We start from the raw sequence: 22,841 nt of genomic DNA, 5'->3' as shown, positions 1-22,841 counted from the left end.
TTCAGCATGGGAAATGTGAGCTCCCATAATAACACTACCAGAATCTTCCTTCCTTTGGAATGTTCTCAGATTTCGAAACGTAACAATAAATCAACCTTTTGACTTTTCTGCTGCTATAGTCCCATGAGAATTGGAAAAACAAACAATGTACTGGCATAAACTTTTTAAAGTCATCTTTTACTAAGAGACCTTTATAAAGTTCAGGCCTCAATAACTATTTCTTGTCTTTTGTACAAGCAAAGTTTATTTTTACTTTACGCATCTTAATTTTGCAAATATTTTAAATCTGTATTCATTTTTGTCAGATACAACAAATATTTTCTGCAATTTGAAAGCACACTTTGTAGCTGCAGTTGCTACTACTTGAATAAAAGTGGCTGGATTATGTCACATCGTAGCTGCTTCATTTAGCACCTGTAGAAATTTGCTTTTGTTGATAATAAATGTAGAATTTTATGTACATATACATGTAGCTTTCGTTCATAGCCTGGTTATATTTTCTTCAAAAGACTTTGCAGACATTTTTGTGGGTATTTAGAAACCTATGTCCTAACAGCCATTATGAACAGAGGAAAGAGGAAATACGGTTTCGCAGCATGTAACAATGGATGTTGTATGATAGGGAGAATAATGCATCTTGTTTAATAAAAAATAAGGTGTCGTATATTGGCTTTAAAGGTAGGGACTGCATTTAGAAAAAGAAATAGGAGCTTAAAATTAGGGACAAAGGGCATAATTTTCAAAAGCCAGACGTCCCTAAGTGGCTCTGAACTTGAAAATGCCTGTCCTTACTCTCTTAGCTGCTTTTCAAAATCTCCCCCAAGAGCTACATTTATAGTCCTGAAAACATGATCTGGTTTTCAAAATTACTACAGATGCTTTGTCCCTGTAGAAAGTACTATTGAAAATCAGCTGCTTATTTAGGAATAAAAGGATACTATGAATAAAAGGATACTATTTTGAATTCAGTTTCATGTTCTTCAAAATTTTGTTATGCTGTGTTATTTGTTGCGCTTGCTATTTGTATTAAAATTGTATATTTCAGCAATTGTGACAGTATTTACAATGGCATGACTGTTTTCGTCTATGTAGGATTAATCAGCCCTTTCTAAACATAACACACCATCCGTGTATAAGAAGAAATTTGATTGACAATGGTTGGGATTTTTTAGAGGAAAAGCACTTTTGTTAGGGGAAAATCTGGCCCCAGTCCTAGCTTTCAGCTGAACTGATCATTTGTGCCATCTTGTATATTTTTCAAATTTTAACTAAAAATTAAATAAAATTATTACAATCTCCCATTTCTCTTAATAAAAAATTAAATTCGAAGCTCTGAACCAGTGGAAATGAAATCAGGACCACATCAGCAGCTAATGCAATGTGCCTGTTTTCACACTGGTTTTGAATTCTTAACTCTATGTGCGGACAGTCAAACCCACCTGTTCTTTTAAAATAGCATAAGTTACTGTATTTGGCTGTATTTCTGCCCATCTTGGGGTCCTAATATGTCACCACACACAATTAATCCTTGTAGCTTGTCATCTAGGATGTAGGAAGAAATAATAGCAAGGTGCTTGGTTTGGTTTTTTTTTTTTTAATAGTGTTGCAGGTCTGCTAATACTTTCTTGTCTTGTTTTTTGGTTTTGTTTTGTTGTTTTGTTTTTGTTTTCCTCAGAGGAAGATAGATGCAAATTGTACTGCACAGCTGAAGACTTTGACTTTTTCTTTGCAATGTCCAGCAAAGTGAAGGATGGAACTCTGTGTTCTCCAAATAAATACGATGTTTGCATTGATGGAATATGTGAAGTAAGATAAAATGCACTTTCTTACAATCTTAATGTCTTTTTTTTTTTTTTTAAGTGGGCAATTGACTCCTTTATGGAAAATGCAGCTGTTCCTTCAATTCCCTTGTGTCTGAGTCCTTCACTTGTGCCTTTTGGTTGCAGCAAGTAGGGTGTGATCACGGACTTGGTTCCAAAGCTATACTGGATGCTTGTGGAGTTTGTAAAGGAGATAATTCAACGTGCAAGTTCTTTAAAGGCCAATACTTGATCCAGCACAAAGCTAATGGTAAGGAAAGCTGTTCCACACGATCATCAATTCATTGCTCTGCTGTAACCCCATGTAGTATATGTAACTCCTTGCTCATTAGGGCAGTGGCTAACAGTCCAGATGTGAACTGAAAATCACAGGGAGAGTGAGAGGAGAGTTCACATTTCTCCTGTTTCTTGGTAACAAGAAAGCAATGAGCATAAGTCTTGGTTAGTTAATTTGCAAGCGTTCCTCTTGTTTCTTAAGCCACATTTTCCCTTTACGTGTGAATTTCCTCTTAAAATAGATTTTAGGATTCAAGCAAGTGAAAAAATAGCTGTCAACAGCTCTGACTGGAATGGGACTGCAGAAGATCTAAAAAGCGATACACAGCACAATGCCAAACATGACAGTATTTCCATGTCCATTTTCAAATTAAGTTGACTTGGAAGACATCCAGCTGATTCAATGGATGATCCTGTCACTGGGAGGTGGACTTTACTGGACTTTCACAGGTTTCTTGTGAAATAATCTCACTATGCCGCAGTTTCTGAGGCATAAAATGCAGATAATATTTCTTTACCCACGGCGATATTTTGAGGACCCATTTACTGTTGATCATAAGACATGTCAATACTACAGTAACATAGGCCAGGAAATTGTTTAGGATATAGTAATACAGAGATACAGTGCTAAAAAAATAATGTAAACTGTATGCTCTGCGAAACTAGCTGTGTGCAGAACATGTTGGAGATTGTCAGTGGTGTCTCATCTGACTGTAGAATGAGTGAGATTTCTACATGCTCAGAGTGCAATGGCTCACGGCAGGGACATCCAGTGGTATACAGGGCTTTGTGAAAGCTCTCTGCATCCCAGTGCATCCCATCTCAAAAACCTTATCCATGATGGAAGTAGTACCTTCCAACCACTGTAAGGAACGACAGGGAAAACATGATAAAACAATTACAGTGAAACCACCATTAGTCTGTTCTGCATTTTTCTAAGGTAAACTTGCTTTTTCTTGTCTTTAATCACAACGAAAAATTGCAGGAATTGAAATACCTCAGAGTTACTCTGATTACAGGCTGCACGGGGAGGGGGGGGGGGGTGTTAAAATCAGAACTGATTTCTCCTTGTGAAAACTTTGATGGATCAGAACAGCTGTCTTCAATATCTTTTAAACTGCAAAAATTTCAAATTGGCTCAAAAATGATCAATCATCTCTATCTGTATGACAACTGCAAAAATCTTGCTTGCTTCTTTCATTTCAGACTACTATGCCATTGTCACTATTCCAGCAGGAGCACGCAGTATACAGCTCCACGAAATGCAAATCTCCACCAGCTACCTTGCAGTGCGCAATCTCAGTAAAAAGTATTATTTGACAGGAGACTGGACAATTGACTGGCCAGGAAAGTTCTCTTTTGCTGGAACAGTTTTTGATTATCAACGCTCTTTTAACCATCCAGAGAGTCTATATGCAGCAGGACCAACTAATGAGACGCTGGTCTTTGAAGTAAGCTTTCTTCTGTTTATTCTTCCCTTGATGTCTATTACTGAATTAGTAACGACAGCTTTAGCTCTGCACTGTACCTCTCAGCGAGATTAAAGAATAGCGTTGAGTCACGATAATATTCAGACTTAAATTGTGTAGTCATGCTAGATTGAAAGGCCTTTCACCAGTTTATCAAGGTCTGAAGTTTAGTTAACTGTCACAAATTCAGTGAAAAGGAAGGTGCATAAAACACACTGTATAGCATTATTTCTCCGTTGCTGCAAAATGGTAATAGAGATTATAAATGCGTCTCATAAATGGTATACAATAAAATTCAGTGATGTAAAAATTAAATCTAACATTATAGCAAGGCTTAATGGTAACAGTTTCAAATAATGCTTCTGAAACTGCAGGTGCATGTAGCCATTTTTACATCTGCCTTGGGACACAGATGGTCAAAGTGCCACACATAGGCTCCTGTGTAATTTCTGTTGATTCAGTTTTATTGATGATAGCATCTAAAATAATGGATTTTATATGTGTTTATCTCCCAGTCAAATTTGTATCACCTACTCTGTCTGCCAGATGTCCTGTGTTGAAACTATATTTAGTAGAAAGTAAATTTGGTACTTACATGGTTTGTTCCAGTGTTACAATTTTTAAATTGGCCACTAATACTTCTGTCCTAAGAAAAATCTCTTTCTGCATTAGGTTACTTTACTAGATTTTGTTTTAAAAATGCATCAGAACATCTGAGGGTCAATTTCTGTCTGAATCGCCAGTCTTTGCTCCCTGTTAGCTACGTTAGTTTGCCTGCTTTGTTAGAAAGCTCTAGCAAATCTTTGGCTTTGTAACTCATCTGTTACGTTTGTTTTGATGAACATTTGTTTCCTGTGAGAAGGAAGGAGCTCTCCCCAGAAGGGATTCAATTCCTTCCCACACCTTCAAATAATACTCTAGTCAACTCACTATCAAACGCATGGCTTCCTTCAGCGTGAACTTGGGAAGCATGAGAGCGAGTGCTGTACCCATTCTCTGAGGCAGCAATCTGCGGTTCGTCGCCCCATCATGTCACGCCATCACTGAAAACAGCTCTCTGCAGAAGTTAAGCAGGAGCGGTTAGCTCAGAACTCTGCATCCCATCTCCCTTATGCAGCTTTGTTCTGTTAAACTAAGAAACACAGTAAGTATAGACTGTGACATGAAATACATTCTTCAAGGATTATTTAAACTTTCACAACTATTCAGTAAAGTGTTTATTTGGAATACTGAAGAGCCTTACTGTTATTCATGCTGATTGACTAATGTACTTAAACATATCTTTAAGAACCACTGAAGTTCATGGACCGTGAACACATGTTAAAGTACTTTAGGATGAACACATGTTTTAGAACAGACAGTTTGACATGGGCTAAGGGCATGTATTTTCACAAATTACTATCACAATTTGCAAGGCCTTTTTAAAATATTTTTTCTCAGTTGAAGAATTTTCTTTCTGGGTTTGTATGTTAATAGGGATGCTTTAGTCCAAGGAAGAGTTTGGTCTACAAGTTACAGACATGCTTCCCGGCCTGCAACTCATCTCCAAAATAGCCTTACACCAAAGAAACAATCACACTTATAAATACTGTGAAATGTTAAGCTGAACTCTCAGGAATCTTATTTGTCATAATACAGAGAAGATTGAACTGTATTATTATAGAGCTAAAGTATGAACAATAAATTGCCTGCAAGATGACTTACTTGGCTGCATATCCTGCACATACTTTGCAGAATAAAGATTAAAGAAAAAAATTTTAATGCCAAATAACACTTCTATTTTCATCCTATCAAATTATGCTAAACAGTTTTATTAAGATTTAACATTTAACTGGAGGCTATTGCTCCTTTGAGAGCTTATTTAAACTTCCCTTGTATTTTTATTGAAATACCTACACCACTGGCATTGGTAACTAGGGATTCTAATGACTGAAAATGTTATACTTTCATATTCCCTAGTTATGTATATCTATGAGCTGTAGTTAGGATTTTTTTGTCCTTTCAATAATTTAAGCAACATTCAACAAGCTGAATTCGGAAAAAAAAAAAGCAAAATTTTGTGTATTCAGGGCTCTGCATTATTTATGATTTACCAGTAACTCTAACCAGCAAAAATGCCAATGAAAACTAAAGAAATACGCTTTCATGAGAAAACACACATATTGCTGCTGATCTGTTTGCAGCAGTAATAATGAAACAAATCCTCCTTCAACTATAAATACCAGAAACAGATAGAAGGCTGAAAAAAGGAGTCTTTAAACATACTATGTTGTAGCTTTGTTTTTATCTCATCTGTAATTTTCAAAGCAGTGTACAAAAAAAGTCCTGCCAGCAATTTTTTATCCAATTAAGTTGGTTTTCTATAAGATAAGGCTTTCCAGGGTTTGGCCCTCAACTTCTTCCTGTAATCTTCAGGCATTTTTTTTCTTCATTTTTTGATTAGGTTGAATTCAAAATAAATTTAGTACTTATTTTCTAGACTAGTTTTTTTTCCAGAAGAATTCAGTGCGAGCCCTTGTAAAAATGCACACTGCAAGTATTGAGCAATTGAATAAATTGCATGCACAAATACAGGAACTTTTATTATTCAGGTGGGCAGAAAATGTAAGGTTCTGCAGGTGTATTTATTGCCATACCACTATGATCTGAAAGACAGATTAACACAGCTTGTGCCTGTTTAATTTTGTGGTCATAGTTTTGCTAGAGATTTGTGTGGTGACTCAAACGGTCCAGCTTTTCGACTGTGTTTCTGAATGCAAAGCAGCCTGCATGTATCCAGAAAGTTCAGGTTACGCAGGTCCTCTGAGCAACGTTCACAGGAGAGGATGGGACCAGTGCTCTCCAGGTATGGGTCCAGACAGGTCTGGCAAGTCTGTGCTCAAGGCAAATCACTTCCTTTGAAATGCAGTCATTCTCCAAAATATTTTCTTGAAAGAGACATCTGAAGCATGTATTAAGAGAGAATGAGGAAACCCAAATAAGAAAAAAACCTTAACATTCCCTTTTGTCTGGCATATCACAAGTTCAGCCTTGCAGTTCTACGAAATGGTTTTTGTTTATATTATCTTTGTCCAGTATGTTCCTAGGCATCTATTTTTCTATCAGGTTTTTCAATAGTTCAGCTGAGCACGTATCATTTAATCAGAATTTGCAGTCCTAAGCGCTATTCCAAAATGGATAAGAGACAAGAAAAAGACTGATCAAGTGCTTTTCTTATTTACCCTGGAATTTCATTAAAAAATAAATACACACATATATATTTACATATATTATATGTATGTAATTACAGGACCGAGCCATACCAAAGAAGACAAAGGGCAGGGAATCTGTAATTTAACTAGGTTGTGGGAGAAAAAATACAAACTATAGTGGCCAAATATTTTCTGAGGAGGAGGAGAACATTGTGAGATGAATGTGGAATTAAATGTGTAGGACTAGTATTTCCTGAGCACAACTACTGGAACTGTAAATTCATGACGAGATTTTAGAATTCATCTGAACTCTTTCTGGATTGTTCAAGACTTAATATCACAGAGGGAGGGAAGGCTAAAACCAGTAAACCAGTGCCCTTCAGAATTTGTGTGTCTCTATCCTTTTGAAGTGAGTATTATTGATACTTTGGTGATCATGGGTTTGTAGAAACCAATCAAAGCTGAAATGGAAAAAAATGGTTGATTCAGAAGGCAGTTCCCGAAATGGTCAGATTCAGGTTAGACGAAATAACAGACAGTGGTCAAAGGGCTAGAAATCTGATAGCTAAATGCTAATCTAGGATCAGAAATTAATACCAGGTTTTTAAAATATGGTTTCTGTAGGATAAATTTCTCATCTTAAATGGAAGCATGCTGGATTTTTTTTTTTAATATAGTTGCATATATTCAGCTCATTTATCTGTCATTTGGTCAAAGGTAATCTAAGGTCAGCACTTTCAATTTAAAGACCTTGTCAGTTTTTCTGTTAATAGAAAAATAATTTAACTTGAGGAGAAACAAGCAGTAAATTCATCATTCATTTATCTCGCTTTGCAAATAAGGGCTGCCAGTGGGCACCACTAACTGCTGAAAATACTTTCCAGAAGAGGCTAGCAGAGCCAAAGAGGTGTTGCCATCACAGGGCTCTATCAATACAGAACTCTGTGAGGTTCACTCATGACATCCATGTGTTGAAATATTCAGTCACCCTCCACAACTCACTTGAATTGTGGGAAAGATTCTGAAAGGGCAAAAGAAACTGAACTGTTAGGTGGGCATGAAAAATATTGCATAAGCAGGGATTGATAGACAAAAATGCGAGAGTTTACTAATTTGGTTTTCCATTCTATCAATAAACGGATGAAAAATTGACTGACTTGAGAAGTTAAATAAGATTTGAGAAAGCACTGTAAAGTTTTCCAGGACAAGATAGGATCAGTATCCTCACTGAAGTTTACCTCAAACTTGGTGAAATACTGAATGAAGAAATTGTGAAACCTTTGTGAAAAAACATAGTTTAGTTTGACAGCAATAAGTAATACATGGAAAGGATGCTTTGCAAAGAGGCAGACATTCACGGGAAGAGAAGGTGAATGGAGCTTCAAGGCAGGAATACGTCTAATTAAAACCAGTAAATCACTTTCTCTCTATCAATAGGGGAGGAAAAGAGAAAGGAGGCCAGGTGGAATGACTTTACTGATGATCTAGCTGCCACTGGGAAAAAGCCAAGTTGCAGTTATAAAGCATTACATGTATTATTAGCTACTAGATGATAAATTTGTACTGATTTCCCCTTAAGAGAAAGTAAGCTAAAGAGAGCTAAGATGTGCTTATAAGATACAGATGTTGATTCAATCTAATGGATAAAAGGGTTCCCCTTTAGTGAGGAGAGATTAGCTGGACAGTATCCCTGAAGGCTGTACATTTAGCATGTGAACAGTGAAAAAATGGAGACACAATAACAACAGAAGATAAATTTGAAACAGCTGAAGTAGAAATGAGATCATACAGACCCTTTCAAGGATAGTAGTTTTTTTTTTTTTTCTTTTAATGACCTTAGTGGACTTTCTTGAAAAACAATAATTTGTCATAAGCTTTTAGTTAGGATTGTGTTTAAAGTGACTTTAGAAATATTGAAGGGATAAAACCCCTTTTGTTTTAAGGTTTGGCTTAAGTAACCAATGGGTAATTCTTCCTTTACTGGTGCTTTCCAAACAGGTGTTCTCTCACTTTCCTTTGAAGCTCCTGGTGTTAGCCACTGTCAAAGATCCCATCCTATAATTGCCCATTCAAGACAATGGTCCCATTTTAAAACTTGTTTTAAACAGTTTTCCATCAGCATCCTATGCTGCATGCTTAGATTTATCCTACTGAAAAGAGAGTAAATTCATGAAAGTCAATGGAATTAATCTTGATTGGACAGAGGAATCAGAATCTGGCTTAGGATGTTGGATGTTACAATATTTATTAAACAGCATGTAGATTCACAGTGGATGAAAACTGCAGGTCTCGCAAGCATAACACAGCCAGTCATTAGTCTTCCACGCAGACAAACTTCACCCTGCCCTTCTTGGTGTAACTGGTGGCTCACTGCAGGTAGCTTAACTCTGTTACAGCCACCTAAAGAAATTATCAAAGACTTAGAAAGCATGGGAATGACCCAGATGCAATTTGAATACTCAGATCAAAGCTGCCATGTATGCTGGGATTCAGAGTTTGGGCTCCTGCCCGTTTTGTAAATTACGCACACGCAGAATGAGTAAAGATGAAAATACATGAAGCACATATGGGTAAACAGTAGGTATTCCTTTACCTGGCTTTTTCTCTATGCTCAGCTTCACTCTGTAAGTGATTTGTAAATATCTGTGAGTCCTTCACAGAGATCACAAGTAATTTTTTTCAGCTTGTTATATGCCAGGCATTAGTATGCTTTCCTATACATTGGACAGAATATTATGGAAGAAAGCGTTTATCTTGTATAAATTAATCTTTTAATTCAGTGTATTGCAAGTAACTTCACATACACATCTTACAATAAAAAACACCTGAAAAGCAGAGTCAATCATAACAGAGCAATGTTGACAGACTCTTTAAAAATTTGACCTGCAAAATAGAGTATTGTATTGGAAAGTTAGGATAGCCATGGGAAAAAAAATTCTCAAACAAAGGAGCAGATGCGCAGCTAGTTTAGAAAATTTATTGGGTTAGCTTTGAAATCAAAATTAGCAGCAAAAGGAAAAGGTTCTGTACTCAGGAGAATTCAATTTACCCATTGTTTTAACATTTTGTGCCCTAAGCGAAAGCCACAGTTCTTTTTCTTCAGAATAGATCTGGCAGATTCCAGCCGTAGAGTCTGTGGTTCTCGAACTCAAGAAGCTGTAAATTTTATAGCTCTGCGCCCTGCGGTCAGAGCTGCTGAGTGTTGTGTCTGAAGTCAGGTGGTTGGTGTGTTAAAGGTAGACATTAAACAGTTCTGCTGAGGAACTGGAAATGTTTAAGGAGATTGTTTGCCAGCTGTAAATTTGGGAGCAAATGCCAGTTGGCTGGAAAGATGCTGGAATGCATCCAGTTAAGTAGACTAGCACTGGAGGTCTTTCCAAATTTGTAAGTCTGATAACTTGGCTGTATATGCAGACTTCAATTATTGGGTTGTTAAGGAAGGGCTTTATAATGAATGTTTGAAAATACGATAGAAAACGTTTTATATGCTCGTTACTTTGGCAAAATTGCAATGTTGCAATAGTACTGCATTCCTGATGAAAACCTGGTTGAACGTTACATATTGTATACTATTTTTCAGCTGAGTGCCAGGAACTTTAAAGTATATGGTTTTGTGCCCTGCAATATTTTGTCTCCAGTACTTTTCCAGAGTTTGATTTTGCCCTTTTTGTATGTGGCGGGGATGATACAGGAGGAAAGAGACCTGACTGTGATGTAGCTCTTGCTTTGTAAATGCTCCCTCTTGTAGTCTGCTGAGTGGGAAGGGGCTCTAGCTTCAGCTGCTGGGAATGGAGAGGAAGTTCCCTTCATTTGCCTGTTATAATTGTGTCTGCTTTCCAATGTGCAAGAAGGGGGTGTAGCCCAAGATCTTAAACTATGTATGGCCCAGCTTGCCTGGGGTGCAGGATTTAGCCCACAGGCACTCACTCAACTGGAGGTTGCAAGTTTCTTACATCATTGTGTGGTTGTTCTCTGAAGTGATACATACTAACATGTCTTGTTCTAACTAGTCCGAGATCACTTGCTCCTCGTTCCCTTCACGCTGTTGAAGCACCAGGAGAATATTGCTCCAATAGGAGTAAAACTGGTTGCCGCTTTTATCTTCTCATCCTCCCTCTTTCATATTCTGAATTCTGTTGTTCAGGATGTGTTCATTCTGTTCCTTGCCTCTACTACCACAAAGTAAAAAGCACTTTAAGAAGAGAAGTGTTCAGTCTAATACTTCAAGATATTTTTATTAGAAAAGTTTTAAGCTTTAGTGTTTTTTCGGCCACTGCCATAGCATAGCTTTATGGCAGTTGTCAGAATCAAATGAGACGAGGGCTAACCCTTACACAAGGTCTTGAGCTATGGACAAAACCTCCTCCTCTTTTGACACATGACTTACTAAAAGGCCAGATAGAATTTCAGCCTCTGCACTTGAAGGAACACAGAGCACCTACTGAAATGGGAGAAAGTGCATCCTCGTAGGACCATGAAAGAGGAAATCTGACTTTGACTGTTCATACATTAGCCAGATCTTTTCTAACACAAGAAGAAAATAAAGCTACTCGCTGAAATTGTTTCTGGCTGCCTAAGATGCTGAGATCTGTGCTAATAGCTTGGACTTGTAAGACCTTCCAATGAGTAAAAGTAAATTAAAGCATTTTGAGATCTGGTGTGTAAGGAAAACCAGGAAAGGAATTGATTTAATTAAAGAATAGTTTTCCAGGGCTCAATTCTTATTCAGGTTAATGCACCCTATTTTTGTCTGAAGTACATGTTCTGAAGCTTTACACATTAGATATTTGTCTGAATTTGTCCATAAGAAAAAGACAGTAGAGTGACCACGTATTATTGCAACCCATTTTTTTCTAGAAATTCTAAGGCCCATGACTTGAGGTTCAAGATTCAAAGTGACTGTGGAACAGCCATTTTAAGAGTTGGACTTTTTGCTGTCAGCAGTCGGACCGGACAGCTTCCTAAAAATAATAATTTATATAGAGGAGCTATTTTCCTTCATCTGAGAGGGCTGTTAAATCTTATAAAACATTTACATCAGATAGTGATGAATAGCCAAGGAAAAAAGAAAGGTCCTGAAAAAAGTTACAGCGGTAACGGTTTGCATAGATCATAGCAAACAGGGCACAGAACCACACATTGATGAATGAGCATAAAGTAAAATATGGAAACTTTGTAATGTGCTCGTTAGTGAGCACCATGTGCTGTGAGCGCTGAATGTGGGAGAGCCTTTCTGGAAAGGCAGTATGAGATCCTGAGAATCAGAGCGCATCTGTGCAGACCAGCGTGAAGTTGCACAGCAATCTCAATTCTAATGTCTCCTAATTTCAGAGTGTTTGATTTTAATCTGGTGCTTGTAAAATAGTTGTGATAGATACATACATGTATGACTCATGCCTAAAGCAGATATAGTAATATTATTTCTGTCAAGAATACTCAGTAAAATTAGAGAGGTCAGATATCACTCTCCGATCTGTTTCTTCCATAATGTCACAGATATTCTAAGGTGCTCATGAATTAAGTTTGGATGGGTGAGATGAAAACTTTCACATGAAATACTTTAATTTACCTGTGCTTGGAGGATCTTCTAATCTGAATCTTCCAACGAGAAGGCAATTCTTTTGGAAGTATTTTATCTTTTACAGACCTAATTGCTATATTCTCAGGTTGGATGATTATTAAGGTTCACTGACTGACATAAAACCTTTGACTACTAAGAATGGAAAATATAGCATCCATTTTTTTTCTTCTACAAGAGTAAACAGTATGCAGTCCAGATCCTTCAAGTGTTCAACATTATTGAGCTGGAGGTCATGTAAATTTAGTCTGAATTTTCAGTGTCATGGGTAATTTCTGTTTTCCAATAGGTACATTTTCACAATACTTTAAAACCCTTGGCTATATTTCACTATGTTATTATATTTCTTGGTCTCAAACGACATAAATGCAAGTTTCTTACTATTTTATGAAACCAGTCTATACAGAGATCAGGTCTACCTACACGGATTGCTGAAGCACTCAGGTTAGACATCATGTGAACTTAACTGATACTTTATTAATATTTTGTATGGTAATCATTAACATAGACTGAAATTGTACTTCAAATGCTACTGGTTATCAAAAGGCAGGAACTGAGGTTAACTGCACCTGCTCCTTATATTACTATGACCAGATCCATATTGGTGAAGAATTAAAACTTAGTACAGCTCTGTAACACTTGCACTTTTTCTATTAATTATGAATATAAATGCACTTTGCTGCCTAAAATAGTTTCTAAAGTAAATGTTGTAAAACAGTAATTTCTCCCCAAATTTCGGTATGTGTCCGATGTTAATGCACCTTGCATTGATTATAATTCAGACTTGAAATGAATACAGTGAATTTTAGAAAGTTGCCTACATGAAAACTGCAACATAATTCACCACTAAAATAGTACAGTCCTGAGAGCTAGGTTCCCTGAGTTAAATGTCAAAGATTGTTACTATAGTCAGTAATCACACTTTCTATCGATTTTCTAACGCATTATGCTAAAATCATGAGCGAAATATTTTTCCAATCCTTTTTCCCCTTGTGAACACCCAGAGACGGGTCCTCTCCTGGGCTGAAGCTTTATCAGCTTCAATCATCATGAGAGAAATACCAGCTGAGGGTCTTCCAAACAAAGTGTATCACCAGTCTGCATAGAAAAATGTCTTTTACAGAAAAAAAAAAAATAATCTATTTTATACCCTCAGCCTCAAGAACTAAGGAAGCCATCTCTAACCACCTCTGTTCCCAGTCCCCACACAGCTCTACTGCTGCTTTGCTCAAGCTTTTTTCAGTAAAGCCTTTGAGTCCTGCTTACTTGATGGGCAAAGGCTTCTTCATTCATAGAAGACATTGTGGAAGGATCAGCTAACCTGGACTTTGCTTACTGAAAGAGAAGAAAGTCCTCCCACCCCCACATCCTTAATCCATCCACTGGGCTCCCACAGGCAAACTGCAGCACCTGCCAGGGAGCCCGCAGTGAACGCAGGGACCCATTTGTTAAGGGCCAGCTGCAGGAGGGGGACGCTGACAGCTGGGGCAGGGGCAGCGACTCATTCCACGTTGCCAAAAGCCTTTGGAGGACATTTCACATCTACCGTGGGCATTTCTGCTTCACCGATCCAGTCAAATGCTTTCTGATTTAAAGGAGCATTATGCTGAACTGTGTATTTCTGCACTCTTCTGTTATATGCCCTGCAGGTGTTAGTCCAAGTAAACACTTTGCTGTTTAGGAATTACTTTGGTGGTTTTTAGTTTATCAAAAAATTAGCTCTCCTGAAAATTCTTTCACAAACATGGTGTGTATAAATATATTATATATGTATCATGTTTAGTTCATCTTCCTTCAGCATGACATAATCTTCTTTTTTTTTTTTACCCCTCCCACCCTATTTTTTTTTTAAAACAAACCCCAAATACCCCTCTCCAGATCCTGTTACAAGGCAAAAATCCTGGGATTGCCTGGGAATATACATTTTCCAAAACCAACAATGAAAACAAGACATCTGTCAAAAAACATAGCTACTCCTGGGTGACGGTGCAGTCAGAGTGCTCAGCTACTTGTGGAGGTGGTAGGTAACTTTCCAACTGCCAATCCTTTTCTTTTTCATTTTTTAAAGCATCTCAAACATTTCAACTGCCATTAATTTTGCAAACGTCTATCAATAAAAAACATAGCTACTCCTGGGTGACGGTGCAGTCAGAGTGCTCAGCTACTTGTGGAGGTGGTAGGTAACTTTCCAACTGCCAATCCTTTTCTTTTTCATTTTAAAAGCATCTCAAACATTTCAGCTGCCATTAATTTTGCAAACATCTATCAATACATACAAAAGGTTACACTGAACACCTGGTCCTTATTTTTTGTCTGACAACTTATAACATAGATGAGGTCCCTTCATACTTCCTTTATAGTAAAAAAAAATCATGCCAGTCTCAATTCATGTCAGTTACAGTGACTCAGTCTTTTTTCTTTAGGTCAATCCATATGCATACGATATCTTGCTGTTGAAGTAATGTGGGAATTAAATATGTGCTTTGATGTTGTTGTAATTCAGGAACATAGAAAGATACCAAATAATGAGTAAAATTGATCTTATCTGTAAAGAGTAATTGAAGACTAAAATATTATCAAGACCTTTACTGACAGTTGCACCCTGATCTTCTCACTGTTTAGTTACAAATATTAGAGTTCTGCCAAGTCAAAGTCTGAAATTCTATATAAGCTGAGGATTTCTTATTACCGTATTCCTCTAGGTATTTGCTTTGTGTAGACCATCTATTTGTTTTTCTAAATCCTGGCTGTTCTGTCAGTGAAAGTAATTTGGGGATGTAAGGAAAGCAAAAACCTGGCATGTGGGAAGTCCTGCAAAAGAACCAAGAACTGAAATTTTACTGGCCTTTAGGTTGGAACTGGGTAATATGAATAAGACTGTATGATGCAGTTGTCTTTAATACCAAAAAATAGGACTGAGTAACCAAGGAAATGCCATGTTATGCTCCTGTATTGGCAAAAAAGTCCAGGTGAAATTCAGGAATATCTTGCTAGTGTGTTGTCAGACTTCACAGCATCTCAATAAACTGTTTATGGAGGAAAGATCCACTGGGAGCACTGCAGACATAAAATATGACAACTATATTTTTCTTGCTTCCCGTTAAAACAAATGAAGGTTGCAGCACAGATATAAAGATGATGGAAACAACCACATTTCCAAATCTGACTTGCCGGGCCCAATGTACCATGTGTGAGGTGAATGATACATCTCAATTAAAAGATAAATCTATAAAATCTTAAGGCATTTGTAGACTTCTCTGTAATCTGTCCTGATGTTGACACTAGATAGAGTTTAGGTACAGGAACCTGCAGAATTCTTAAATCTATAAAGATATATTGTAAAAAGTGGCAAAATGTTTTGTTGCAGTTTGCAAGCACATGAGGAGACCTCTAAGCATGAACGGCTAGTTTCTGCAGGGAATTAGGATTTGAAGAATTACTAGTTTTTGCTGGGGGAAGATTCTGCAAATATGCTGTTTATAACTAAAACGTTTCATCTGACTTCAATAGTACCTGTGTTACAGAGAAGGAAATTAACGTTAAAAACATGTTGCCAAATTAAATCCTGTTTTATTTAGTTCAAGTCAGTAGAGTTGTACCAAGGATGAGCTTGGACTTGTTTAGTTAAAATTCTTCCCTACTACTTTTTCTCTTATATTTTGAGTAAACATTTATTTTACTGTATTTTTTTCTAATCCTTCCATAGGACACATTACTGCAAAAGCAATTTGTTTAGAAGATCATCGTACACGAGTTAATTCCTCCTTTTGTGGCACAAGGACGAAGCCTTTAACTGAAACAAAACTATGCAATAGTAATCCCTGCCCAGCATAGTAAGTCCTCTTTATTTTTGTACCTTTTTGCTGTGCCTTATGACTGAGTTTGCCACGAAAGAAGTCCTCTCCGATAGGTACACAGAATTGTGTAGCCTGCTAGATGAACCCACTTTTATTCTGTAACATAAAACAGTAATTGTTTAAAAATGTTAGTTGTGTAGGCTTCTGCCCAATGATAATAATAGAGGCGGTATTTCTAATGTTGCTAAGCAAGACCTCCTGAGGATTGCTTGCAGCTCTGTCACCATGCTGGGGTTAGCTATGTGACACTGAGTAAATCTAAGTTACTTAGAGGCCTGTTCTGCCACCTTTACTCACCTTGAATCAATAAGACCATTTCCTGAGTAAAGTGCTACTCCCCATGTGGAAGCTTGGCCCCATGACTCAGATTCCACATATTAGATTAGGTTAAAGGAATCTTGTGAAGTGTAATTAGTGATTTTTGGACAAAATGTCCCACAGAGTATTATGACACCAAGAAGAGGACTATCTAAACCAAATAAATTGTCAGCAACGCTCCTGGTGCCCACAAAAATAAATTGCCTATGTGAACAATCTTGTTTTCTAAAAGACATAAGAAAGGTGAGATGCAAAGGAAGACATTGACATATAGATAGGCATTTAGAATCCAGCTGGTCTAAATCAATAAAGCTCCTTTAAAAACAAGGGAGTTTTACACTGATTTATAGTGGCTGTAGTAGGGGTCCTCCAGAAAAGGAAAAGAAGTGTGCTGATATAATTAAACACAGTATTATGTGGCTTAGAATATAAATGGGTAGATTTAAGGACACATTGGCCATCTTTCTTCTGCTGTTTTTTTCACTTTTGGATTCCTGACTTTGCAACCTTAGCATTATTTTAATTTTATACTAAAGATCAGAAAAGGCATACTATGTTGGACAAGACATTTTGGCTTCCAGAACAGGAGATTTTCTAAAGCGATATGTTGAAAAAATCAATAGCGTTTCAGTGGGACAGACAGACAGTTGAAGATGCATTGAAGTGCACAGGCAGCAGAAGGCAGAGGAGATGGAGGAAAGCTCTAGACCTGGTGTCATCTGCTGGTTTTACTCTGCGGTGATAAAAGCAACAGGCGGCAAAAGCAATTGGCTAAGCCCGCTCTGATACTTCATAAAATAACACGTTTAATGAAGTTTAATAGGAAGCATTTTTCATCTCCCCTGGTCCAGAAGAAGATGATGGAGAAAAGTGGGACAGACAGACAGTTGAAGATGCATTGAAGTGCACAGGCAGCAGAAGGCAGAGGAGATGGAGGAAAGCTCTAGACCTGGTGTCATCTGCTGGTTTTACTCTGCGGTGATAAAAGCAACAGGCGGCAAAAGCAATTCCAATACTTCATAAAGTAACACATTTAATGAAGTTTAATAGGAAGCATTCCTCATCTCCCCTGGTCCAGAAGAAGATCATGGAGAAAAGCAAAAAGATGTATTTGTTCTGCAGTGGCTTTGTTTTTTACTTAAAAATCCATAGTTTGCAATATGTTGAACATACTAAAAAATAGTCCAGTAATAGTTTGGAATTTCCTGCAAAATTTAAAGATTACAGCAGAGTACACAAAATCCAAATGGCAAATTATACACTATGACCACAAAACGATAGAGATAAGGTTTAAATAATGGTAACACGTGACATGAGAGCCTCATGTTCCTGCTTCAGCAGTTTCTTTAGATTGCGTGTAGCCACATCATTTTCTCAATACCAATTTTAAGTAATCTTGTAGCCAAACACAATCTTTTCATATGCGACTTATCTTCTGCCAGAACTATTTTTATCCAATGAACTCAGTATAATGTATACAGAAATATATTGTCTATGGCATTCCCAGGAGGATTTTTTAAGCTGTTTATGCTTACCTTCGTTTTGATGTGGCATTGTTATACCATAAAGCTTCAGCAAAATCACATTTGTTTCTATTGACCACACACAAAATTTCCATTTCTATTAACCAGAGATCCCACTGTATCTTGAACATCCGCTGATATACCTATCACTGAAAATGCTGAATATCCATTTGGACGCACAGTGCAATGTTTTCATGCTGAAATTGCTCTGATAGTCTTAGATTTACTACTTTAAAACACAATTAATGATTTGAACCCTAAAAAGAGAACCAAAAAAAAAAAAGGAAAAGCTGCAAGCCACCTCTAGGGAAAAACAATTCAACTCACTAATTAATTATTTTTAAAATCCTTAGGATATATTAATGTAGGGAGGATCTACGTGTAGGACCATGTCTTAACAGATTGCCATTCAGCTGAGTGAAACTATGCCAGACTATCTCTGCTGAGGAATCTGCCCAGAAAGTCACGGCACGTAATATTTCCCATAAAACTGGGACTGCCAGCATCAAAAAATGTAGTATTAATAAATACCATGGAGGAAACAATGAATGCTTAATAGCCAGCAAATAAAGCAAAACCAAATATGGTAGGCATAATAGGCAAGGGGAGGAGGTGAATAATAGATGAGATACAAGTGTGTCAGTTTTGTGACATAAAAGAGGCTCCAGCCTTACCAAGGTCAGTGAGGAATAATTACTGCATAAGAACAAAGACTTATTAGTCTGAGTAGGAACAAACTACTGTCCCAACAGTAAGAACACAGAAAGGCATCAGTGGTGCACACTGTTGTTGTTGGATTTCAGAGCTGCCAAATCTGGTCATAATTATTCAGTTATTTGAGCTAATGAAAGATACTCTTGGATCACAGCCCAGATAATCCTGGAAAATGGCAGTTTACTAGAGGACATTAAAGTAGGTTTATTGCCCTCTCCGCTATGAAGAGGGGAACTTTCTGGGCAGTTATAGTGAATAAACTCTTGAAATGAACACTTTTGGTTGCTCTACCAATCACCGTTGTCAGAAACATCAAGGCAAACTAATTAAAAGTTGTAAAATGGATTAAAACTATAACTTTTTTTTCCAGAAGTTGGTATTGCAATAGTCCAAATATTTATAAATCAGACAAAAAGGCAACTTCTGAAGTGTTCTGGAATTACATAACTACTGACTTTTCACATTAATATTTCTTTGTCCTTAAATTAGTGCTTTTTATATTTCCCACTACTTTTGGCAGTTAGCGAAGTTACTAGACTGAGAGTTCAGATTTCTTCTATTCCCAAAAGGATTTCTCCAAAATAGGCTTTTTATACATTTTTTACAAATTAAAATTAGCTTTGTTTTTGGGCAGATGAGAACAGACAGGCAAATGGGATGCTGTTCATCTTTCACACAGTAAGAAAAGAGAAAAAAAAAAGCTTTCTTGTCATTAAAACTGTATGTGAGCAGCTATTCCAGTGGCCACAGGATTGATGCTGTGAGAAACTGTGGAAGTAGGATAGGCCAAGCAGTTGGATTTGAGATGAGAACCTTTTCTGTGGCATAAATCATTTAAAATCGTAAAATTGCTGTTTTAAAATCTCAGTGCTGGGTCTTTGAATAAGAGTTCTCAACTGGAATAATCATTTCATCATCCATAATTTCCTTTGTTTCTTCACTTCTGTTTTCTTACCTAGTTGTTACTTATGGTCTTACATTGTAAGCCTTTGAGTACAAAGACACTTGGTTATATGTTTGCAAAGTGTTCTACAAAGGCTGGGGACAAACTCCGTGCTTTAATAATAGAAATACTGAGCAGCTACAGACATTTCAAAACTGAACTTACCCTAAGCAACTGGCAATAATTCTTCAGATTTTGTGTAATTTCAGTGACACAATACGTAACTGAAGCATGCTTGTGACTGGAGTATAGATTTGCCCAACAGCTTTTGCTGGTTAAATTTCCTTGGTTTTATTTAGATTCCACATCATCTGTCTGCCACATTTATTAGTCTGAGCACATTTAAATCCTCAAGACACTAATGACAGGACTGCTGATTTTAGCAAGCAGAGGCCAGTAAGGGTTGACATAAATACCACTGGACAGCATTGTGCCAACATTTGTTGTCCTGTGTTGAGTGCAGCTACACACAAACGCATTGGGAAGTACATGCTCAACTCTACCGGCCCCACTCTTTCCCTGCCATGCCAGCTTTTCCCTTATATCAGCTTAGGTGAATCTTCCTCCTCTGTCCTCTTTTCCAAGAGAGATAAAAAGGAAAAAAATGTAACAGCAAGGGACAGAACTTTACAAAAATCTAATCTTACCAATTTACAGAACTCTCTCCACCTATCTGGCTTCTTCCTTTCGCCTTGAGTCTGTTTGTTTGGAGGTCTCTTCAGCAGCTAAAGTGACAAAAGTGATCATCCTACCATTTCTTTAGAAAAGAATTTTCTTTCCCTGCTTTAGAGATATTTTTTCAGTTAAAAGGATAGACATGGTTAAAAAGGAATGGTGATGTGTTAGCCAGACCCTTAGGTCTTCTAGATACTCCACCAGCCTCCACGACAGTCCCTGTGGAATTCCAGATTCCAGGTCAGAGTCATAGGCAAGCTGGTTCTGGTAGATGAGAGCTGTAAAGAAGTAATACTTGTTTTTCTAGTTGTATGACTTCTATTTCATCCCTAGCAAAATGTTCCATGCTTTGAAGATAGAGTATGTAACTACAGCTTTGTGATTGCCTGAACAGATATCAGTACATCAGGAGAGCAGGCTAAGCACAATCCCTGAATAATTCACATTTGATAGGTCGCTCAGATGTATTGATATTAGAAAGCCAGTTGGACTCCTGTGTTTCTAACATACATTTTCTACTTTAAGCTGGTCGACAGGCGAATGGAGCGCGTGCAGCAAATCTTGTGGAGGAGGGCAACAAAGTCGTCTCATTCAGTGTGTCCAGAAAAGGACTTTCCAAAGAGAGGAAGTAGTGGCCCATTCCCTGTGTCCTGTCAGCACCCCTACACAGGTGCAGATGTGCAATAGTCAGGACTGCCCACCTGAATGGAGCCCTGGCCTGTGGTCTCAGGTAATTTGGAGAAAAACTTACATTTTTTGTCTGCTGGCATAATGAAAACATTGCCAAAAAACTCTGCTCAAAAAGAAGAATAGTGCAAGCTTTCTGAAGATCAGCATTTTGCAAGTGGCTTTATTATCTGTATGAATATAAAATGTAAACTATGTATATATTTTAACTAGCCTTCCTAAGTCCTTGGACAGGAGGACTTGCCAGGAATGGACATGTGGTGTCCTTTTTGGTACATACAAATAGATGGATAATTTTTTCGGGTTTCATAACTGAAGATTCTTATGAATTCTTCTAAACCACTACCCTCCCTGAGATTACTTCCCACAGCAATATTAACTTCTCTCAGAGATGACAGGCAAGTCAAGGAATGAAGAAATATTTGGGGTTAGAGTTGCATATTAATGCACACACAGATGTGAATTGTGGGTTGATAAATTTGTGATTTACACATTCACTAACCACTTCTGTACTTTTGTCTTTGTTAGAGTAACTATTCTACTGCAAGTAGAGTACTGCTGCAGTTAACTGCCATGAGGGGCGTAAGGGCCCTGGGCGGATTCCTGTGTGTACACACCCTGCTTTACAAACCTGCGAACTGCCTGATGTTAAACCAGCCCGAGTTAAAAAACACACACATGCTTACACAAAACTCTGCTCTGCTCTTTCTTTCACTACCATTGATGCTGGTATGAACTGTTAATGTAAGGACAAATGAAGGACTGGGAAATCTAGGATTTAAGAGAGCGCTGACGGTACGCTTGCATCAAAAGGAGCTACGTTATTTTTGGTTTTCCATCTTCATCTAGAGAGATTCAAGGTGGATTTAAATTTACTGAAAAATCTATTGCTTCTATGTACATTTCTTGGTACTGTTACTCTTTAGGTGCTCAAGAACATCTTGACCTAAGCATTCCCAGCTGAGAAGCACAGAGTGCCTCTCCAGGGGAGTGCCCTGTAATGTACTACAACAGACGAGTAACTACTCAATAGTCCATCGTAACAGAGTTTTAATACTCAAAAAGAAACTTTTTCTTCCAGTCTATGTGACGGAAATTTTAGTGTGGCAGGAGATTATAAAAACCAGGTATGATGATTAGATACTTAAAAAGGAAGAACAAAGTCTTCAAACACATTCACACTTTCCAACTTCCCTTCCTCTAAAATAAAAGTTAAAAAAAAAAATAATCCATCTTCCTCCTCTTTAGGAGGTGTACTATTTAAGTTGGGATTTTTCAAATAAGCCTATGAAAATTAAGTTCACAAGTCCTGTTTTTTTTGTGAACAGGCCTACTGAACAAGTTAGTGAAGATCTTAAGATTCAGCTGAAAGCTGTTATATCACATGCTCAAAGGAGTTAAGAGGAAAAAAATGCAAAATACCCAGCCTCTCTAACAAATCAGAGTAATTTTAAATGAAGTTTTTTGTTTGTTTGGTGGAAAGATTAAAACCACAGATTTTAAGCATGCACATATTTCTGTTGCATCCTCGGTACAACTCTGCTTTCGTGAAATCTTTTAAAAACATTTGTGATTTAATATGGATAGTGATAGTGCAGGATTCTGCCTTGGAATGTGCCCCTGAATTATTGGTAAAAGGAAGAACAATTAGAAGAGGATGCAACAAGAAAGTAGAAACCTGGCAGCATTATTTCAGGGCCATTTATTTCTTCATTTCATCAGAAATGGCTCATTCATGCATTTTGTTGTATGCTAAGGCAATGAAAACTATAGCATGTCTTTTCAACTGA

The 22,841-nt window shown here is 37.4% G+C and overlaps 1 protein-coding gene across 1 annotated transcript in view; it reads left to right on the top strand.

The window, feature by feature from the left end:
- The window catches only part of ADAMTS18 (ADAM metallopeptidase with thrombospondin type 1 motif, 18), a gene marked incomplete at its 5' end in the record, with an annotated part of 50,038 nt that overhangs the window by 20,212 nt on the left and 6,985 nt on the right, over positions 1–22,841 (top strand). The window contains 6 exons of the mRNA XM_009701550.1: positions 1,676–1,806; positions 1,947–2,070; positions 3,303–3,547; positions 14,213–14,354; positions 16,041–16,167; positions 20,890–21,094. Coding sequence (XP_009699852.1) covers positions 1,676–1,806; positions 1,947–2,070; positions 3,303–3,547; positions 14,213–14,354; positions 16,041–16,167; positions 20,890–21,094 — 974 coding nt within the window. The remainder of the gene's footprint in view (positions 1–1,675; positions 1,807–1,946; positions 2,071–3,302; positions 3,548–14,212; positions 14,355–16,040; positions 16,168–20,889; positions 21,095–22,841) is intronic.

This window comes from Cariama cristata, unplaced genomic scaffold, assembly GCF_000690535.1.
Source record: "Cariama cristata isolate BGI_N322 unplaced genomic scaffold, ASM69053v1 scaffold4846, whole genome shotgun sequence".
Lineage (NCBI taxonomy): Eukaryota > Metazoa > Chordata > Aves > Cariamiformes > Cariamidae > Cariama > Cariama cristata.
Note: the sequence above shows the minus strand (reverse complement) of the source record. Positions and strands in the feature narration are given on the sequence as shown.